General features: G+C 43.9%; 1 protein-coding gene across 1 annotated transcript in view; it reads left to right on the top strand.

Annotated features, from left to right (window-relative positions):
• The first annotated feature begins 10,422 nt into the window (after positions 1–10,422).
• Frem2 (FRAS1 related extracellular matrix protein 2) overlaps positions 10,423–17,251 on the top strand; it is a 176,483-nt gene continuing 169,654 nt past the window's right edge. Inside the window, exon 1 of the mRNA XM_005387646.2 lies at positions 10,423–15,690. Within this exon, the coding sequence (XP_005387703.1) occupies positions 10,512–15,690 (5,179 nt within the window). The 5' untranslated portion in view covers positions 10,423–10,511. The remainder of the gene's footprint in view (positions 15,691–17,251) is intronic.

Genomic DNA, 17,251 nt, shown 5'->3' with positions numbered 1-17,251 from the left:
ACAGACAAGACCCCAAAAATTCCATGCAAAGATCTGGAGATTTAATAGTCAAATTCAGCAGTGTAACGGGACACAAAAATCATTACCAGGGCCAGGAACATACCTCAGTGGCACGGTGCCTGCCTGGCAAGTGCAACACAAGGTCCTGAGTCCAGTTCCTTGTACCAAAAAAAAAAAAAAAAAAAACCTCATTAGCATTTCTGTATATCAATAATGAACTCACGAAGAAAGAAATTAGAACAATACCATTTACAGTAGCATCAAGAAAAAATAAATACTTCAAAATTAACCTAACCAAGGAAGTGAAAAGACCTTTGCAGTGAAAAGTATAGTACTCTGACAAAAGAGATATGAGGACATCAGAAAATGGAAAGATATTCCCTATACCTGGACAGGCAAAATAGATATAATTAAAATGCCCATACTTCTGAAATTGATGTATAAATTTGATATAATCCTAATCACAATACCAACAGCATTCCTCACAAATCCAGAGAAAATAATCCTAAAATTCATGTGTAATCAGAAGCGACCCACCATAGCAAAAGCAATCACGGGTAACAAGAACAAAGCAGGAGGCAACACAAACCCAGATTTGAAAGTATATTACAAAGCCGCAGTGACAAGAACACTGTGGCACAGGCACAAAAGCAGGGATGTGATGAATGGAACAGACAAGAGCATAGAGAAACAACCCCAGGCTCAGTCACCTATTGACAAAGGGGCCAAAAGCACACAGTGGCTCACTCTTTATCAAATGATGCTGGGAAAACTGGCTATCCACATGCAGGAGATTGAATCTAGATCCTTACCTTGTACAGAGTACTAAACTAAAATTAAAATACATCATGAGATCTATATGCTAAACTAAGCAATCTGCTGGAAGATAAAATATGTAAAACTCTTGAAGACATGAATAGGCAAGGGTTTTCTGAAAAGAGCTCAGCTTCACAAGAAATTATACAAAGAATTAAAAAACAGAATCATATCAAATTAAAAAGCTTCTGCACAGTAAAGAATCAATCTACAGAATGGTAAAAAAAAATGCTAGCTACTCCTCAGATAGAAGGCAGACAGAGGACTAAAATGTGGAATATAAAAAGAACTGAAAATAAACTAGACCACACAAAATAATCAAAACCTTGGCAACTGAAATGAATATCTACTTCTCGGAAGAAGCACCAAAGGTCAATGAATACATAAAAAATATTAACATCACTGGCCATTAGAGAAATTCAAATTAAAACAACACTGACATTCCATCTCAGTCCAGAAAGAATGGCTATCATCCAGAAATCAAATAATAACAAATTATGGTAAGCCTGCAAGGAAAAGAAACACTTCTACGCTGTTGGTGGGAATGTAAACTAGTACAATTATGGAAATCAGTATGGAGATTTCTCAAAACATTAGAAATTAGAAACTCCATTCAACCTAGATATTCCCCTCTAAGGTATCTTCCCAAAAGAGTTAAAGACATCATATTATAGCGATGCACCATACTCATGTTTGTAGCAACACAATTCATAATAGCTAAATCTTGGAAGCAGCCTATCTGTCCATTAACCAATGAATGGATAATAGATGTGGTGCTTGTACACAATACACTGTAATTAAGAATGATAATCCTGAGGCATTTATAGGAAAATGGATGTACCTTAAGATCATAATATTATGTGAAATAAATCAGACACACAATTTTAAATAACTCATGGTTTCTCTTATATGAGAAATCCAAAATATAAATGAAGAGCAAAATAAAAGATAGATAATAGGGAGTAAGGAATTTTGTTTTCAAAAGTAAAGGGACCAAAAGATGGAGAGGGGGGAATGAGGGAGAAAAAGCCAGTGAAAAAAAGAAATGAGATCGACTATGTACCTGACCAACTGTCCACAACAAATGTAATCATTATATATTACAACATATACTAATAAAAAATAAAAATGGAAAAACTAAACCTAACCAAGTATTACTATAAATTGTTTTAATGTTTTTGAAATCCTAAGTCCCAGTAAGGAAAAAGCTTTTTTTCCTTATTTGTTCATTGTTTAGTTTTTATGGGTTTAGCTAAATGGTGGTCTCTCGTTAAACTCTGTTTAAATTCTACTTCATTCTGAGCTTTGTTTGAAAACCCACAGGTGGAGAATCTGTGAGTATTAATGTCCCAGGATCATTGGCTTCAAAAAAACATCTTAACAAGTGACAGTGGGTAGACTACTGTAAACAGTGCCGAGTGGGAACCTCGGGCCTACATGTTTACTACTGGCTCATTTCCGTCTCTGCAGCCACAGAGGCCTGAGCTCACATCATTTCTTCCTCCCTTTGATTCTTCAATAAGAAGGGTTTTCTTTTATTGTTTGTTTGTTTGTTTATTTTGTTTTTTTCTGGTACCTGCAATTGAGCTCACGACCTTGGGCTTGCCAGGCAGGCGCTGTGCCGCTGAGCTAAATCCCCAGCCCCAAGAAGGGTTTTCTCTACTGTGTGGGTTGAGCAGCTTCAGTAATTCTCCACCACCAAAGCTTGCCCAAAGAGAAACCCAGCAAGAAAGCTTTCTACTGTCTGCAGTGCTCAGTCCCCCTTGTTTTGTGTAAAAGAAAAAGTAGGAAGTTTGACCAAGTGTTTCTAAAAGTAAAAAATGGTGTATTTCATGATATACAAGAATGGACCAACAGTCAAGTAATACAGATTGAGCATCTTTTACCTGAAAATATGAAATTTAACACACTGCAAGAGTCAAAAGTTTTTGAGTGCTAACATAGAGCGACAAGAGAAAAATTCCACACTTCATGTGACAGTCAAAAGGCAGGCACACTAAAATACACGGCATACAATTATCTTTGGGCTCTGTGTATAAAGTATTTGTGAAACATAAATGAATTATATTTTAAAGGCCTGGATCTCAACCCCAGGATATCTCATAATGAATATGCAGATATTCAAAAATCTAAAAAACTTTAAATTCTAATATAATTTTTACCTCAAGAATTTCAGATTAGGAGTAGTCACCCTATAATGAGATGATTTTTATTCTAATTCCTTTCTACTTACTCTCTTATTTAATTCTAATTTTATTAGTAATTATGCAGATTAAAAAATTACTGAGGCCTACAGTATCTGTCTTCTCAAATATAAATTGGTGCTGTTGATACTTTGCTAAAATGAGCAGCAGTTGTGTTTTGCCCTGTCAAATTCAAACTTGTTTCCTCTAAGTGAGAAATTCCCACAGTGTGACTCTTAGAGGGTAGGAGAACCACTCAATACCAAGAGGCAAAAAAGGCAGGCATTCACCTCCCCATGTCCTCAGCAGCTTGGAGTTAATGAGTTAAGCTTAGATAATCTCTTTGTGCCTTGATCTTTAAATTCACAGTGCCAGAAAAAAGGAATAATTCATTTAATTAGTGTCGGCAGTGACATCCCAAACCCACAAGTAGCGGAGGAGTGGCATCGGGGTAACTGACGCAGACCAGCTGCTGGCCCTAGTGGAGAATCACCCGCAAGGTTCAGGGTCCAGGAGGACCTCAGTGCTAAAAGACAGGATCTTTGCTTCTGGTGGCACTGGTTTTTGGTTCTCTGACTTCTTAGGAACTATGGGAGCCATGCAATATCTTTTCATTTCCTTTCTGCCTAATTCAGCCAAAAATCAATTTCTGTTAATTGCTAGTAAAAAAACTTGAATAACACACTTGGCTTCCTCGCAAGTTGCAAAATACAGCTGACTTATTTTAGTATAGAATAAAATGCAATCATTTGTAAATTAATTGATATTTATGAAGGCAGTTATCCTTTACATAGGGAAACGATGAGCAAAATGCAACTTGTGAGTTTAAGATGTTTCCAAATTAGTAAAAATTTATGTATACAAGATAAATGGAACAAAATCTATAATAATAATGTCTCTAAAATAAACACAAGCAAATAGGTGAGGGAAGTAGGTGATGAAAAGGTAATAGTTTGTATAAAATTGCATCCATGAATAAAGTTTGCACAGAAAAGGAAGTATATTTGACATTATCTTTAAACTTTGAACTGGAGTAGAATACACACACAGACCTTGGAATCAGTAAGGAAAGAGTCTTTCTTCTTTGGCCGCCCTACTCCTAGGTTTTAACCCCTTGATTCAGTGTTCTCATATGTGAAATGTGAAGTCACAATAAATATTGTGAAGTTGCAATAAATGGTCCACATGGTTCTTATAGTTCTGAAATTTCAGATTGGTTCTCAAAGAGGATAGAGAGAATATTGCTTATAGAAGAAGCATGGGGAATAAAAACAAAGGTAAAGCATGTGATATGAGCAAGGATGTAAACGCAAATGCAGGAGGAATAAATGTCCTATAGCACAGTAGAAGAATGATGACAGACAGTTAATTAACTCTTTCAAAATAACTAGTAGAAAACATTTCTAATGTTCCCAATACAAGGAAATGATAAATGTTTCAGGTTATGTATATTTCACCCTGTACCTATAAATATGTACAATTAGTGTGGCAATGAAAAATAAAACATTTTAAAGGAGAGTGTAGAATCTATAGACAAAGAGAAAGGCATTTCATTTGATAGGCAATGGGAAGCCAGAAAGATTTGAGCAAAACTGCTATGATAAAAGATGAGGTTTTCCTGTAATCCCAGCACTCAGGAGGCTGAGGCAGGAGGATTACTGGGAGTTCAAGGCCAGCTTGGGTTACAAAGTGAGTTCAAGGCTAGCCTGAACTACATAGTGAGACCCTGCCTCAAAAAGACAAAAAAAAAGGAAAGAAGAAGAAAACCGAGCTTTTACTTTATGTAGAGCAATGTAGGTGACAGCTGTAACAGTACTGAGGATGAGATTTGAGGAAAGCTTGAAGATAAACAATGTTCAGCTGAGTTTAACTGAGTGTGGGAAATGATGACAGACAGGAGTGAAAAGAGAAGACAGTTGTGAAAGGCACCGTGGAAAGAGATTCTTGCCATGGTGATGAAGGATCGCAGAGAATGAGGGGAACTACAGAAAAGACCATTTGCAGGGGGAGCATCACCTTGAAAGAGGCTCAGAAGTCAGTGTGATGAGAAAGTTTAAGAAGCAGACAGAGATGATTTTGGCAAGATTCAGAAAGAGAAATGTATGCTCAAATTCATGGATTACTGCTGTTGAGTGAGATTATTTTTCTACAGAATGGAAAAATTAAGCGTGATTTTTAGACAGAGATTAAACAACTAGAAGGACTAAGATATAAGTAAAGACAAAAGTAGATATATATAGTCAGTTGGGTAGTTGGTTAGTTAGTTAGTTAGTTAGTTATTTAGTTGGAGTATTGTGATTTATTATACATGTAACAAACTTTCCAGTCTTCTATTAATAAGATATTAAGAAGCAAGGCTGAAAATGAGATAAGGAGGACCAGAAATAAACTAAACATTTGTCTTCTTCACTTAGAAGACATTTGGTATTTACACACAGGGGGTGATTGAAAACAATGACCCTTTCTCATCATTTCTACTTTGTATATACAGCTATACATAAGTACATATATGTGTTGTACTTGCATATATGTTACCTGTTCCCCAATCACACATATTTAGAGATAGATTTAGTGGCTTCTCTTGAGCTTCAAGCAAGTAAGTGGAAAAGTAAATTTCAAAATGTTTTCTAGCTTCTAGTCTAATGTTCTTTCTTCTTATCCATAGCAGATTCTTATCGGGACGTAGATTTGTCTGGAAAGTCTGGCTATTTCTAAGTCATGTGTACCACTTAATCACAAATTTATCTTGAAATCTTATTTATCCTCATAATAAATTTGTACATTGCTGGATTTTTAGCTCAATTTTCTTCTTTAGCTAAGACATTATAACTTGATATGCATTTAAGCTGCTCACAGCAATACATGCAAATGTTGTTCTGTACATCTTGGAAAGGAACAACTGATCCACTGTCGAGGAGCATGAACTTTGAGTTGCTAAGTTTTCTCATTCAGTAACAGTGATATTTCCATTATTAAACAAAGGGCGTAAGACTGGGCCCAGCAGACCCATCCCTTACTTTCCCACCATAAACTTGTACTTTCGTGCTATAGTAGCTGGCTGTGCACCTTCCCCTGAGGGATACGGGAAGCAGCCTGTGTTTACCCACTTGGTATGATGAATGGCCAGGACTGTGCCTGTGTGCAGAAGTGGCAAAATGGGATCTTTACCCACCTTATGCTCCATCGAACTGGTTTTGCATATGTTTACCTGAGTATCACAGAGGATCCATTGGCTCACACCATTTTGCTGGTAGAAGTAGCCCAATTCAGTAAAATGCCACATGGAAAACCAGTTGGACGAAGTCAAAAGTGAATCATCAAATTACTCACATATGGATGATGAAGATGATCCATTATGGTAAAATACATGCTTTCATAACAGAAAAGTGGTGTGGGTGGATGATGATAATGGTGATGATGATGGTGATGATGATAATTTTGATCTTGTGACAGTGAAATGGAGCCAGAATCAACTGATACAGATACAGGGAATGCAGACCTCCTTGATTCAGATGACGAACAAAACAGAAATGTAAGTACATATCTGACTAGTCAAAATACTGTAAAATGGCCATGCAACCAAATGGGACAATCCAGTGTTAGAACTAGGTCCAAAAATATACTGAAGGTCTTGGCAGGGGTAAAGGTATTGGACACAATGCCAGCACTGCTATTCAGTGTTGGAAATTGTACAAGATGCTGTGCATGCTACAAGATGCTGTGAAACACACAAAAGCTGAAATGCAAGGAAACTGTTTTAAAATTGCAACAAAATATTTCCTCAAAGTAGTTTAAGATGAACATTATTGGTTGTAGCCCGTGTAAATTTTGCCTATGGCGCTAGTATATTAGAACCCAAAGGGAATTTATCCACATAGACTGAGTTCCTTGTCTTGCACTGGAGACCGTAGTTGCATGGGGATTATAAGTATTTGGGGAATAACCTGTGTTTGTACTGAACATGTATGGTATTTTTCCTAGACTTTATTCCTTAAGTAATGTAGCATAATGACTGTTACACAGTATTTATATTTTATCAGTGATTATAAGCAACTGGGAAATGATTTAAAGTATACCACCAGATATGTTTATATTATACACAAATGGTACACGATTTTGTGCAACAGAGGTGGGCATTCACAGATTTTGGTATTTGAGGGGTCCTGGAACCAAACTGCCAGGAGTATTCAGTGATCATGGAACATATATTTAAAGTACTTTGAAGCAGGCTCCTCTGTTAGCGTTTTAATGATCTGCCAGAAAAACATCAGAAAAGTAAAATACACTCTATCATGAAAACTGTAACATTTGAAATGTACCCAAGTGTACCTACCTTTATTTTCAGTATGACTTTAGAATCCCTGGCCTGTCATTGAATTTACACCTGGCTATCTTGCCTGAATCTTAAATTCATCATATCACCTTCTTTATTTTAGGCAGCCAATTCCCTGGTGCTTAACTTAGATCAGAAATCACCTGAGTTTTAACAACCAATAATTTTAATCTTAAGTTATTTTGAGGAGATATGTTGTTGTAATTTTAAAATAGTAAAGAAAGTTTACTTTTAAAGATTATTTTGCCCAGGGCATGTACAGGAAGTGTTAAAATACTTAAGAAAATAAGAAATGAAAAATTAAACTTAGGTGCACTAATAATCTATATTATCCCTATCCGTTATGATAGTGAGAATTTTGGCCTCAAATAACATTTTGCTGCTAATTTAAATACAGTGATCTTTTAACAGAGCTCTTATTCTCAAAGGTGTTCATCATCATCAGTGACAACTGTACTCAGATGAAAATGTAATACTTCACTATGTATCAATAATCGTCAGCACAAAATACAGTTAAGCAAATCCTCATATGCATTGCCTTCCATCAGATTAAAACAATGAAAACTAAGACATTTATCAAAAATAATAGTCCTAGGAATCACTTCATCACTTCAATCAAAGGAAGTTAAGTTTTAAAAGTAAAAATGATTATAGTTATTGATTTTCCTCAGCTGCTTAAAAGTAAGTGTGGCCTTGTAGTCTTCTTAGCATGAAACAAAATATTGAACTCTGCCCTTCAGGCATGCCACCATACTTCAAATGCTGATCTTATCATCGCAGGCAAGTCAAACAGAGTTGGACTTTAAAAGGAAGAAAGGAAAACCCTGGAGTCAGTGGGAAGCATCAGGGGTCAAGCTACCGCTCTGGATCCAATCACAATTTACCCAGGGTCACAATGCCACAGGGACACCGGGCTTCCAGCAGACAGTTTTCAATAAAAACACATAACCAGAATTTAAATATAGAGACAGTCAGATTCTGAAATTTATCTTGTATTCCATTTGGGATTTTCCTACATTTTGTGAACAAGAAATAGAACCACTCTCATGTATCTGCTACTCGAAGTTTCTATGGAATAATAAGTAATCATAATAAATTATAAAATAATAACTCCAAAGAGAATTGGGAATTGGCAAGCAGTTGGAAGGGGACTTTTTTCACATATTTTTTTTTTCTTTTTTGGTTTTTCTGCGGTACCGGGAACCGAACTCACGACTTTGCGCTTGCCAGGCAGGCGCTTTTTGCCGCTGAGCTAAATCCCCAGCCCCTTTTTTTCATATGTTTATAAAGCATTGTCCACGTCCTGTGTTACTAGTTGTTTCTTTTGTTAAAATTGTGAAGTATATCCATCAACTAGAAATGGGAATTAAGTAGTCCCCAAACAGTACACAGAATAGGGCTAAAGGTCAACTATCTGAACAATACTTGTTTGCTCTGATGTTCTGCTGCTTTTTTAGAAACTTCATAACTTTCCATCTTTGCTTACCGGAACCTAACTACCAGTGCTTTTCCTGGAATCTGACATCTCCAGTGATATTTTGAATGGAGTTTGTGCTGTGGCCTGGAAAATACTGTGCATGTGTCAGAGAGGGGTCAACACCCTCAACTACAGGAGCTCAAGCTAAAAATCCGAAGTGATTGAAAGGATAGGGACTTCTTCCGGAAATTACACACACACAAGCAATTTAGATTGAAATTTACAAGGGCAGCAACAATTTCTTACGCATCTTTCTCTTCTGAGTTTAAACTAATTTTGAGGAGAAAAAGGGGCAAAGTAACTATTACTCGAATTCTGCATTGTTGTTTAATAATCAGATATATGGTTGGAGGAAAACAAAATTATCCCCAATAAAGCATTTTGGGATAATAAAGAAGATCACTCAAGGAAATTGAGAATGCGCTGTAATAATGAGGTGTGTGTGGGCGGAGACCTTTTAGGAAGGGGTTTTACACAATACTGAAAGCAGATAAACACAAGGGGGCAGGAAGAGCTCAAGCTCTGGCTTCAAACTCGGCCCGCTGAAAGGGGACCTGAACTATTTTAGTCCCCCTCCAGATATTTATCAGTTCTCTTGGCATGCAGAGAAATGCGATGCTGACACGTAGGTTTAGTTTGTACTTGGTCTAATTACTGCGAAGAGAACAGGGGCGTCTCTCATGACAGCTACCCCAACAGCAGCGTCTCTGGGACAGCCTGGGGCTACATTCCCTAGAATTTATTCTTTGGTGCGAGTCTAGCGATTCTGATCAGACTGCATTTCTTACGCATTCCACAGGCCCCTTTTTCCTTTCACTCGGTGAACTTCGTATGCAAAGGAGGGGCTTGTTAAAAACTCACCGATCCCAGGACTGCGCCCATTGTGATTTATAAGAGGGCAGCGAGGGGCGTGGGGGTGACGGGTGCAACCTGCGCTAGGCTTGGCTTTTTCATTCCAGCTGCCCTTCTTTTGCAAAAGCGTCTGTTCCAGTCTTTGCAAAATGCTCTGGCTTTCCATCCAAACTTGGGCAACAGTGCGGGTCATCTTCCTCTGGAGTTTTGGGCATTTCCGTGAGAAGTGACCATCGTCAGGGAGGGATTTCACTGAAGGGAGGCGGAGGGCTAAACTGTGTGATCCTCCATCTCCGACGGACCAAGACTCGAATAAGTCGCAGTGGAGGGTTCCGGCGCCTCTGCGGGAACCCCAGACGGAGGGGCCCAGGGAGAGGAGCGCCCCGGAGACCGCAGCTCCAGGCCGCTGCACCCGCACTTCCGAGACAACCTGTTGCGCCTCTTCTTCCCCAACTCTCCGCAGTTTCCCCGCCTTGCACCCAGGAACTGATTGACAGAAATCACTACCCAACCCTCGACTCGGGGCCTCCTCCCGGGACCGACGATTGGCCTCCCGGGAGCACTGGAGTAAGGGGGTGCGAGCCGAGAGGTCCGCGGACCTGGGAAGGAGGCGGGGAGGACGCGCTGCTCCGGGCGAGCGCCGCGGTCCGGGCGGGCTGTGCCTCGGGCTTCGGCTCCAGCCGGGGCGCCGCCGCGCGACTCTCCCATCCCCCGGGCCCAGCTCGGGCTCCCCGAGGCCCCGGCAGGAGGCGTGCGGAGCCCCCGGCGCTCTCCGAACTTGTCTGCCGCAGCCTGCCGGCGCGCACTTCGTGGCTCTCGGAGCGACTGTCGGCGCCCGCGCACCCGGACCATGCGGGCAGCCCGGACCCCGGGCGTCGCTCCCCGAGCGCGCGGGGCAGCCAGCGCCGCCAGCTCGCAGCCGGTCCCTGCGCCGCCGCCCTGGCCGCTGCTGCTGCTGCTGCTGCTCCTGTCTCTGGTAAGCCCCGTCTCTGCGCAGCCCGCCGCCCCTGACCGAGCGCTGCTGTCCTCGGGTCTCGCGGGGGCTTCGGGGGTGCCTGCGGAAGAGGCCATTGTGCTGGCGAACCGCGGACTCCGGGTGCCCTTCGGGCGCGAGGTCTGGCTGGACCCGCTGCACGACCTACTGCTGCAGGTGCAGCCCGGGGACCGCTGCGCCGTGACTGTGCTGGACAACGACGCGCTGGCGCAGCGGCCCGGCCGCCTGAGTCCCAAGCGCTTCCCGTGCGACTTCGGCCCCCGCGAGGTGCGCTACTCGCACCTGGGCGCGCGCAGCCCGTCGCGCGACCGCGTCCGGCTGCAGCTGCGCTACGACTCTCCGGGAAGGGCGGTCGTGCTACCCCTGGTGCTGGAGGTGGAAGTAGTCTTCACTCAGCTGGAGGTCGTGACTCGAAATTTACCGCTGGTCGTGGAAGAACTGCTGGGGACCAGCAATGCCCTGGACGCGCGGAGTTTGGAGTTCGCCTACCAGCCGGACGCGGAGGAGTGCCGCGTGGGCATCCTGTCTGGCCTGAGCGCGCTGCCCCGCTACGGAGAGCTCCTGCACTACCCGCAGGTTCCTGCAGGAGCCGGAGAGGGGGGCGCCCCGGAGCCCTTCCTGATGGACTGCAGAGCATTCCAGGAGCTGGGCGTGCGGTACCGCCACACGGCGCCCAGTCGCTCACCGAACAGAGACTGGGTGCCCATGGTGGTGGAGCTGCGTTCGCGAGGCGCTCCTGTGGGCAGCCCTGCTTTAAAACGCGAGCACTTCCAGGTGCTGGTGAGGATCCGCGGAGGCGCGGAGAACACCGCGCCCAAGCCCAGCTTTGTGGCCATGATGATGATGGAAGTGGACCAGTTTGTACTGACTGCGCTGACTCCAGACATGCTGGCGGCAGAGGATGCTGAGTCGCCCCCGGACCTCTTGGTCTTCAACCTCACTTCTTCCTTCCAGCCTGGCCAGGGCTACTTGGTGAGCACCGATGACCGCAGCCTGCCCCTTTCCTCCTTCACTCAGAGGGATCTGCGCCTCCTGAAGATTGCCTACCAGCCCCCGTCTGAAGACTCTGACCAGGAGCGTCTCTTCCAACTGGAGCTGGAGGTAGTGGACCCGGAAGGAGCAGCCTCAGACCCTTTCACCTTCATGGTGGTGGTGAAGCCCATGAACACCTTGGCACCAGTGGTCACCCGGAACACTGGTCTGATTCTCTATGAGGGGCAGTCCCAGCCACTCACAAGTCCTTCAGGCAGTGGGCCACAAAACTTGGTCATCAGTGATGAAGACGACCTGGAAGCAGTGCGCCTGGAGGTGGTGGCTGGCCTTCGGCACGGGCACCTTTTCATTCTGGGTGCTTCCAGTGACAGCTCTGCTCCCAAGACCTTCACAGTGGCCGAGCTGGCAGCTGGCCAGGTGATCTACCAGCACGACGACCGCGACGGCTCCCTGAGTGACAACCTGGTGCTCCGCATGGTGGACGGAGGAAGCAGGCACCAGGTACAGTTTCTGTTCCCCATCACCTTAGTACCTGTGGATGACCAGCCGCCCGTTCTCAACGCCAACACAGGGCTGACACTGGCAGAGGGTGAAACAGTGCCCATCCTGCCCTTCACTCTGAGTGCCACCGACATAGATTCAGAAGACTCTCTGCTGCTTTTTGTGCTGGAATCACCCTCCTCCACCTCGGGCCACCTGCTTCTCCGCCAAACTCATCCTCCCCATGAGGACCAGGAGCTGACTGGGGGCCTTTGGAGGAAGCGTGGAGAATATTATGAGCGAAAAGTGACGGAGTGGCAGCAGAAGGACATAACGGAGGGGAGGCTGTTCTACAGGCACTCTGGACCCCACAGTCCTGGGCCAGTGATGGACCAGTTCACGTTCAGAGTCCAGGATAACCATGACCCGCCTAATCAATCAAGACTACAAAGGTTTGTGATACGAATTCATCCTGTGGATCACCTCCCTCCAGAGCTGGGCAGTGGCTGTCCGCTTCGGATGGTGGTGCAGGAATCCCAGCTCACACCACTGAGGAAAAAGTGGCTGTGCTACACTGACCTGGACACAGATGACCGAGAACTTCGGTACACAGTGACCCAGCCCCCCGTGGACACCGATGAAAACCACTCACCAGCCCCACTGGGCACTTTGGTCCTCACTGACAACCCCTCAGTGGTGGTGACCCATTTTACCCAAGCCCAGATCAATCACCATAAAATTGCTTACAGACCCCCAAGTCAAGAGCTGGGAGTGGCTGCTCGAGTGGCCCAGTTCCAGTTCCAGGTGGCGGACCGAGCCGGGAATGTGGCTCCTGGCACTTTCACACTTTACTTGCAGCCTGTGGACAACCAGCCACCTGACATTCTTAACACTGGCTTCACCGTTCAGGAGAAGGGCCATCACATTCTGAGTGAGACTGAGTTGCATGTGACTGATGTCGACACTGATGTGGCCCATATCTCTTTCACTCTTACACAGGCCCCTAAACACGGGCACATACAAGTGTCTGGACAGATGTTGCCTGTAGGAGGGTTCTTCTACTTGGAGGACATAAAACAGGGCCGAATTTCCTATGTTCATGACGGGGATATGTCCTTGGCTGATAGCTGCTCCTTGGAGGTCAGTGACAGACACCATGTGGTACCCATCACCCTCAGAGTGAATATTCGGCCAGTGGACCATGTGGTGCCCATGTTCAGCTTTCCCACTGGTACTCTGGAGTCCTATCTAGATGTTTTGGAAAATGGAGCTACTGAAATCACTGCCTATATTATTAAGGGGAGTAATGAGTACACTGATGATTTGATGCTAACTTTCCTGTTAGAAGATCCACCCTTGCATGGGGAGATCTTGGTCAATGGAGTTCTGGCAGAGCAATTCACCCAAAGGGACATCTTGGAAGGCTCTGTTGTCTATGCCCACACCAGTGGTGAGATTGGTCTGTTGCCCAAAATGGACTCTTTTAACCTGAGTCTGTCAGATATGTCTCAAGAATGGAGAATCAGTGGCAGTATTATCCAGGGCGTTACTGTGTGGGTGACCATCCTCCCTGTGGACAGTCAGTCTCCCATAATTTCTGTGAGTGAACAGTTTATAGTGTTGGAAGGTGACAAAAGTGTTATTACCTCAACACATGTAATTGCTGAAGATATCGACTCCCTGAATGATGACATCTTGTGCACAATAGTTATTCAGCCCACTTCGGGTTATGTCGAAAACATTTCTCCAGCTCCAGGCTCTGAGAAATCAAGAGCAGGGATTGCCATAAGTGCCTTCTCTCTAAAAGATCTCAGGCAGAATCACATTAACTATGTCCAGAGTGTCCACAAAGGGGTGGAGCCTGTGGAAGATCGATTTGTATTTCGTTGTTCTGATGGCATTAACTTTTCAGAGAGACAGTTTTTCCCCATTGTAATCATTCCCACCAATGATGAACAGCCAGAAATGTTCATGAGAGAATTTATGGTGATGGAAGGCATGAGTCTAGTGATTGATACGCCCATTCTCAATGCTGCAGATGCTGACGTTCCCCCGGATGATTTAACTTTCACTATTACCCAGTTTCCCACTCATGGTCATATCATGAACCAGCTGATAAATGGCACAGTTCTGGTCGAAAGCTTCACCTTGGACCAGATCATAGAGAGTTCCAGCATTATTTATGAGCACGATGACTCTGAGACCCAAGAAGACAGTTTTATGATTAAACTAACAGATGGCAAGCACTCTGTGGAAAAGACGGTCCTCGTTATAGTTATTCCTGTTGATGATGAGACTCCCAGGATGGCCATCAATAATGGACTGGAAATAGAAATTGGGGAAACCAAAATTATCAACAACAAGATATTAATGGCAACTGACTTAGACTCAGAGGACAAATCATTGGTTTATATTATTCGTTATGGGCCAGAACAGGGCTTATTACAGAGACGAAAACTTACAGGTGCCTTTGAAAATATCACGCTGGGCATGAATTTTACCCAGGATGAAGTGGACAGAAATTTCATTCGGTATGTTCATCGTGGGCGAGAGGGCATTCGAGACTTAATTAAATTTGATGTGACTGATGGGATAAATCCCCTCATAGATCGTTACTTTTACGTATCCATTGGGAGCATTGACATTGTCTTCCCTGATGTCATAAGCAAGGGAGTGTCACTGAAGGAAGGTGGGAAAATCACCCTCACAACAGACCTACTAAGCACTAGTGACTTGAACAGCCCTGATGAAAATTTGGTTTTTACTATCACCAGGGCTCCCACAAGAGGTCACTTAGAGTGCACAGATCAAACTGGAGTGTCCATCACATCTTTCACTCAGCTCCAACTAGCTGGCAACAAAATCTACTACATCCACACCGTGGAAGATGAGGTGAAGATGGACAGTTTTGAGTTCCAGGTCACCGATGGTCATAATCCTGTCTTCCGAACTTTCCGCATTTCCATTAGTGACGTGGACAACAAAAAGCCAGTGGTCACCATCCATACCTTGGTCGTCAGTGAAAGTGAAAGCAAGCTGATCACGCCCTTTGAACTCACTGTTGAAGACAGGGATACCCCTGACAAGCTCCTGAAATTCACTGTCACCCAGATGCCAGTTCACGGTCACCTACTCTTCAACAATACCAGGCCCATCATGGTTTTTACCAAGCAAGACTTGAATGAAAACTTAATCAGCTACAAACATGATGGCACAGAGTCGACTGAAGACAGTTTCTCCTTCACAGTGACTGATGGCACTCACACAGACTTCTACGTTTTCCCTGATACGGTGTTCGAGACGAGGAGACCTCAGATGATGAAGATCCGGGTCTTAGCTGTTGATAATAACGCCCCTCAAATTGCAGTGAATAAGGGGGCTTCTACACTTCGCACTCTGACCACTGGCCACTTGGGTTTCATGATCACAAACAAAATATTGAAAGTGGAGGACAGAGACAGCCCACACTTTTCTCTTCGGTTTGTTGTGACAGAGGCCCCTCAACATGGGTATCTTCTGAACCTGGGCAAAGGTGACCACAGCATCTCTCAGTTTACCCAAGGTATGTTTCACTTTTACTTTCCTATGAACAAAGGATTCCAGATCTTATGTCCTGAGTCTATGGATGCACTGAAAGCCTTAATACAGAGTGTTAGAGCCCAGGACAAGGGAGGGGAGGGAAAAGGAGAAATAGACTTACTTACAAAGCAGCTGCTTCTTTGCTGTGTGTTCCGCAGCAGTGACAGTCATTGGAAGGAGCATCAGTGTACAGGATTTTGATAGTGGCCGGATATGCGGCCAAAAGAGGGCAAGACTTTGGTAAATTAATATAGAAGTAGACTTTTCCACTCTGCTAGCTTTGCCACACCTTTCCCCTGAGCACACTCTATGGTGTGTGCTACGCGCACTGCGTGAGGCTTTCAGTACCTTACAGAGACACAAACTGTCTAAATTGTATTTATTCACATTGTTAGCAGTCCTCGCTCAAAATTCCTTTTATGTTTCTTTGATTAATCTTTAAGCTCATTGTGCTGATCTCGCTGTGGTTGCTAGGAACTGTATAAGTAAAAGCAAAATGCTTGCTGATACTTACTTTAAGATTTAAAAAATTATTTAGGAATATTTACTATTGCAGGCAAACACATGTCCAAAGACGTAGGAGATAAACACCTATCCAGAGCTGTAGCAAGTGTATGTTATACAGCAGAGCATACTGCTGGAGTATTCACCAAAAAAAAAAAAAAAAAACACGTCTGAACTCCAGTCACCTACCAGGATCTCGTATGCCGTCTTCAAAAAAAAAAAAAAAAAAAAAAGACCGTACACAAAAAGGAGAATATTGATGGTGGATAGGAAGATGATATGTTCATCACGAAACTATACACACATTTCAGTACTGGGAACCTGCAGATACGTGAACAAGATTCACAGTAGCAGAAGGAAAGGATTTCATCGTTTTAAGCCTTCTCTTTGCCCTGTTGGAAACTCAGTAACTGATACCAGTTGCCCTTGCACCTGCATTCTGAGGCAACAGAACTTTTCTCACCCAAGCTTCCCTTGGGGTGGACACAGTCTGAGACAGGAAAGGCAGGGTGACCGATGCAGAATTACTCAGTGACGGAAGGGAGAAGCCCATTCAGGTTACCGGCTGGGGAGTTAGGGCTCTGTTCGCTAGAATGTGCAACTTTTATTACAGAAGGATTCATGTTGCTTTCCTGAAAAACTCCCCACGTCAGACTGGAAACTGGATCTACCCTATGCGGGCTGTGTGGTTAGAGACGGAGTGAACCCCAGGCCATCCCAGTGGAGGTGTTCTTTTCCTGCAAGTGTATTCTGTTCCCAGATAACAAATGCTTTAATAAACATGGATGTAGCAAAGTGTAGTGTTAAAGTGACCTGCTTCTCTGTGTAATGCTGGCAAATAGCCTCACACTCCAGCCTCCCGATTCTTGGCTGTGCGCCTGAATATGTACATCCGAGGGCCTGCAGAGACAGGAAAGCATCGGAGTGCCAACTGTCAGCCAGACCAGCAGGAACCTTTTTGTGTGAAGGCTTTCTGGGGCTGGAGGTACCGTGCAATTTCACACTGGTTTGTTTTTGCGGAAAGCAAAGAGGATGAAAAG

This window comes from Chinchilla lanigera, unplaced genomic scaffold, assembly GCF_000276665.1.
Source record: "Chinchilla lanigera isolate Chin_1 unplaced genomic scaffold, ChiLan1.0 scaffold00030, whole genome shotgun sequence".
NCBI lineage: Eukaryota > Metazoa > Chordata > Mammalia > Rodentia > Chinchillidae > Chinchilla > Chinchilla lanigera.
The sequence above is the reverse complement of the archived record's forward strand: the minus strand, read 5'-3'. Positions and strand labels throughout refer to the sequence as shown.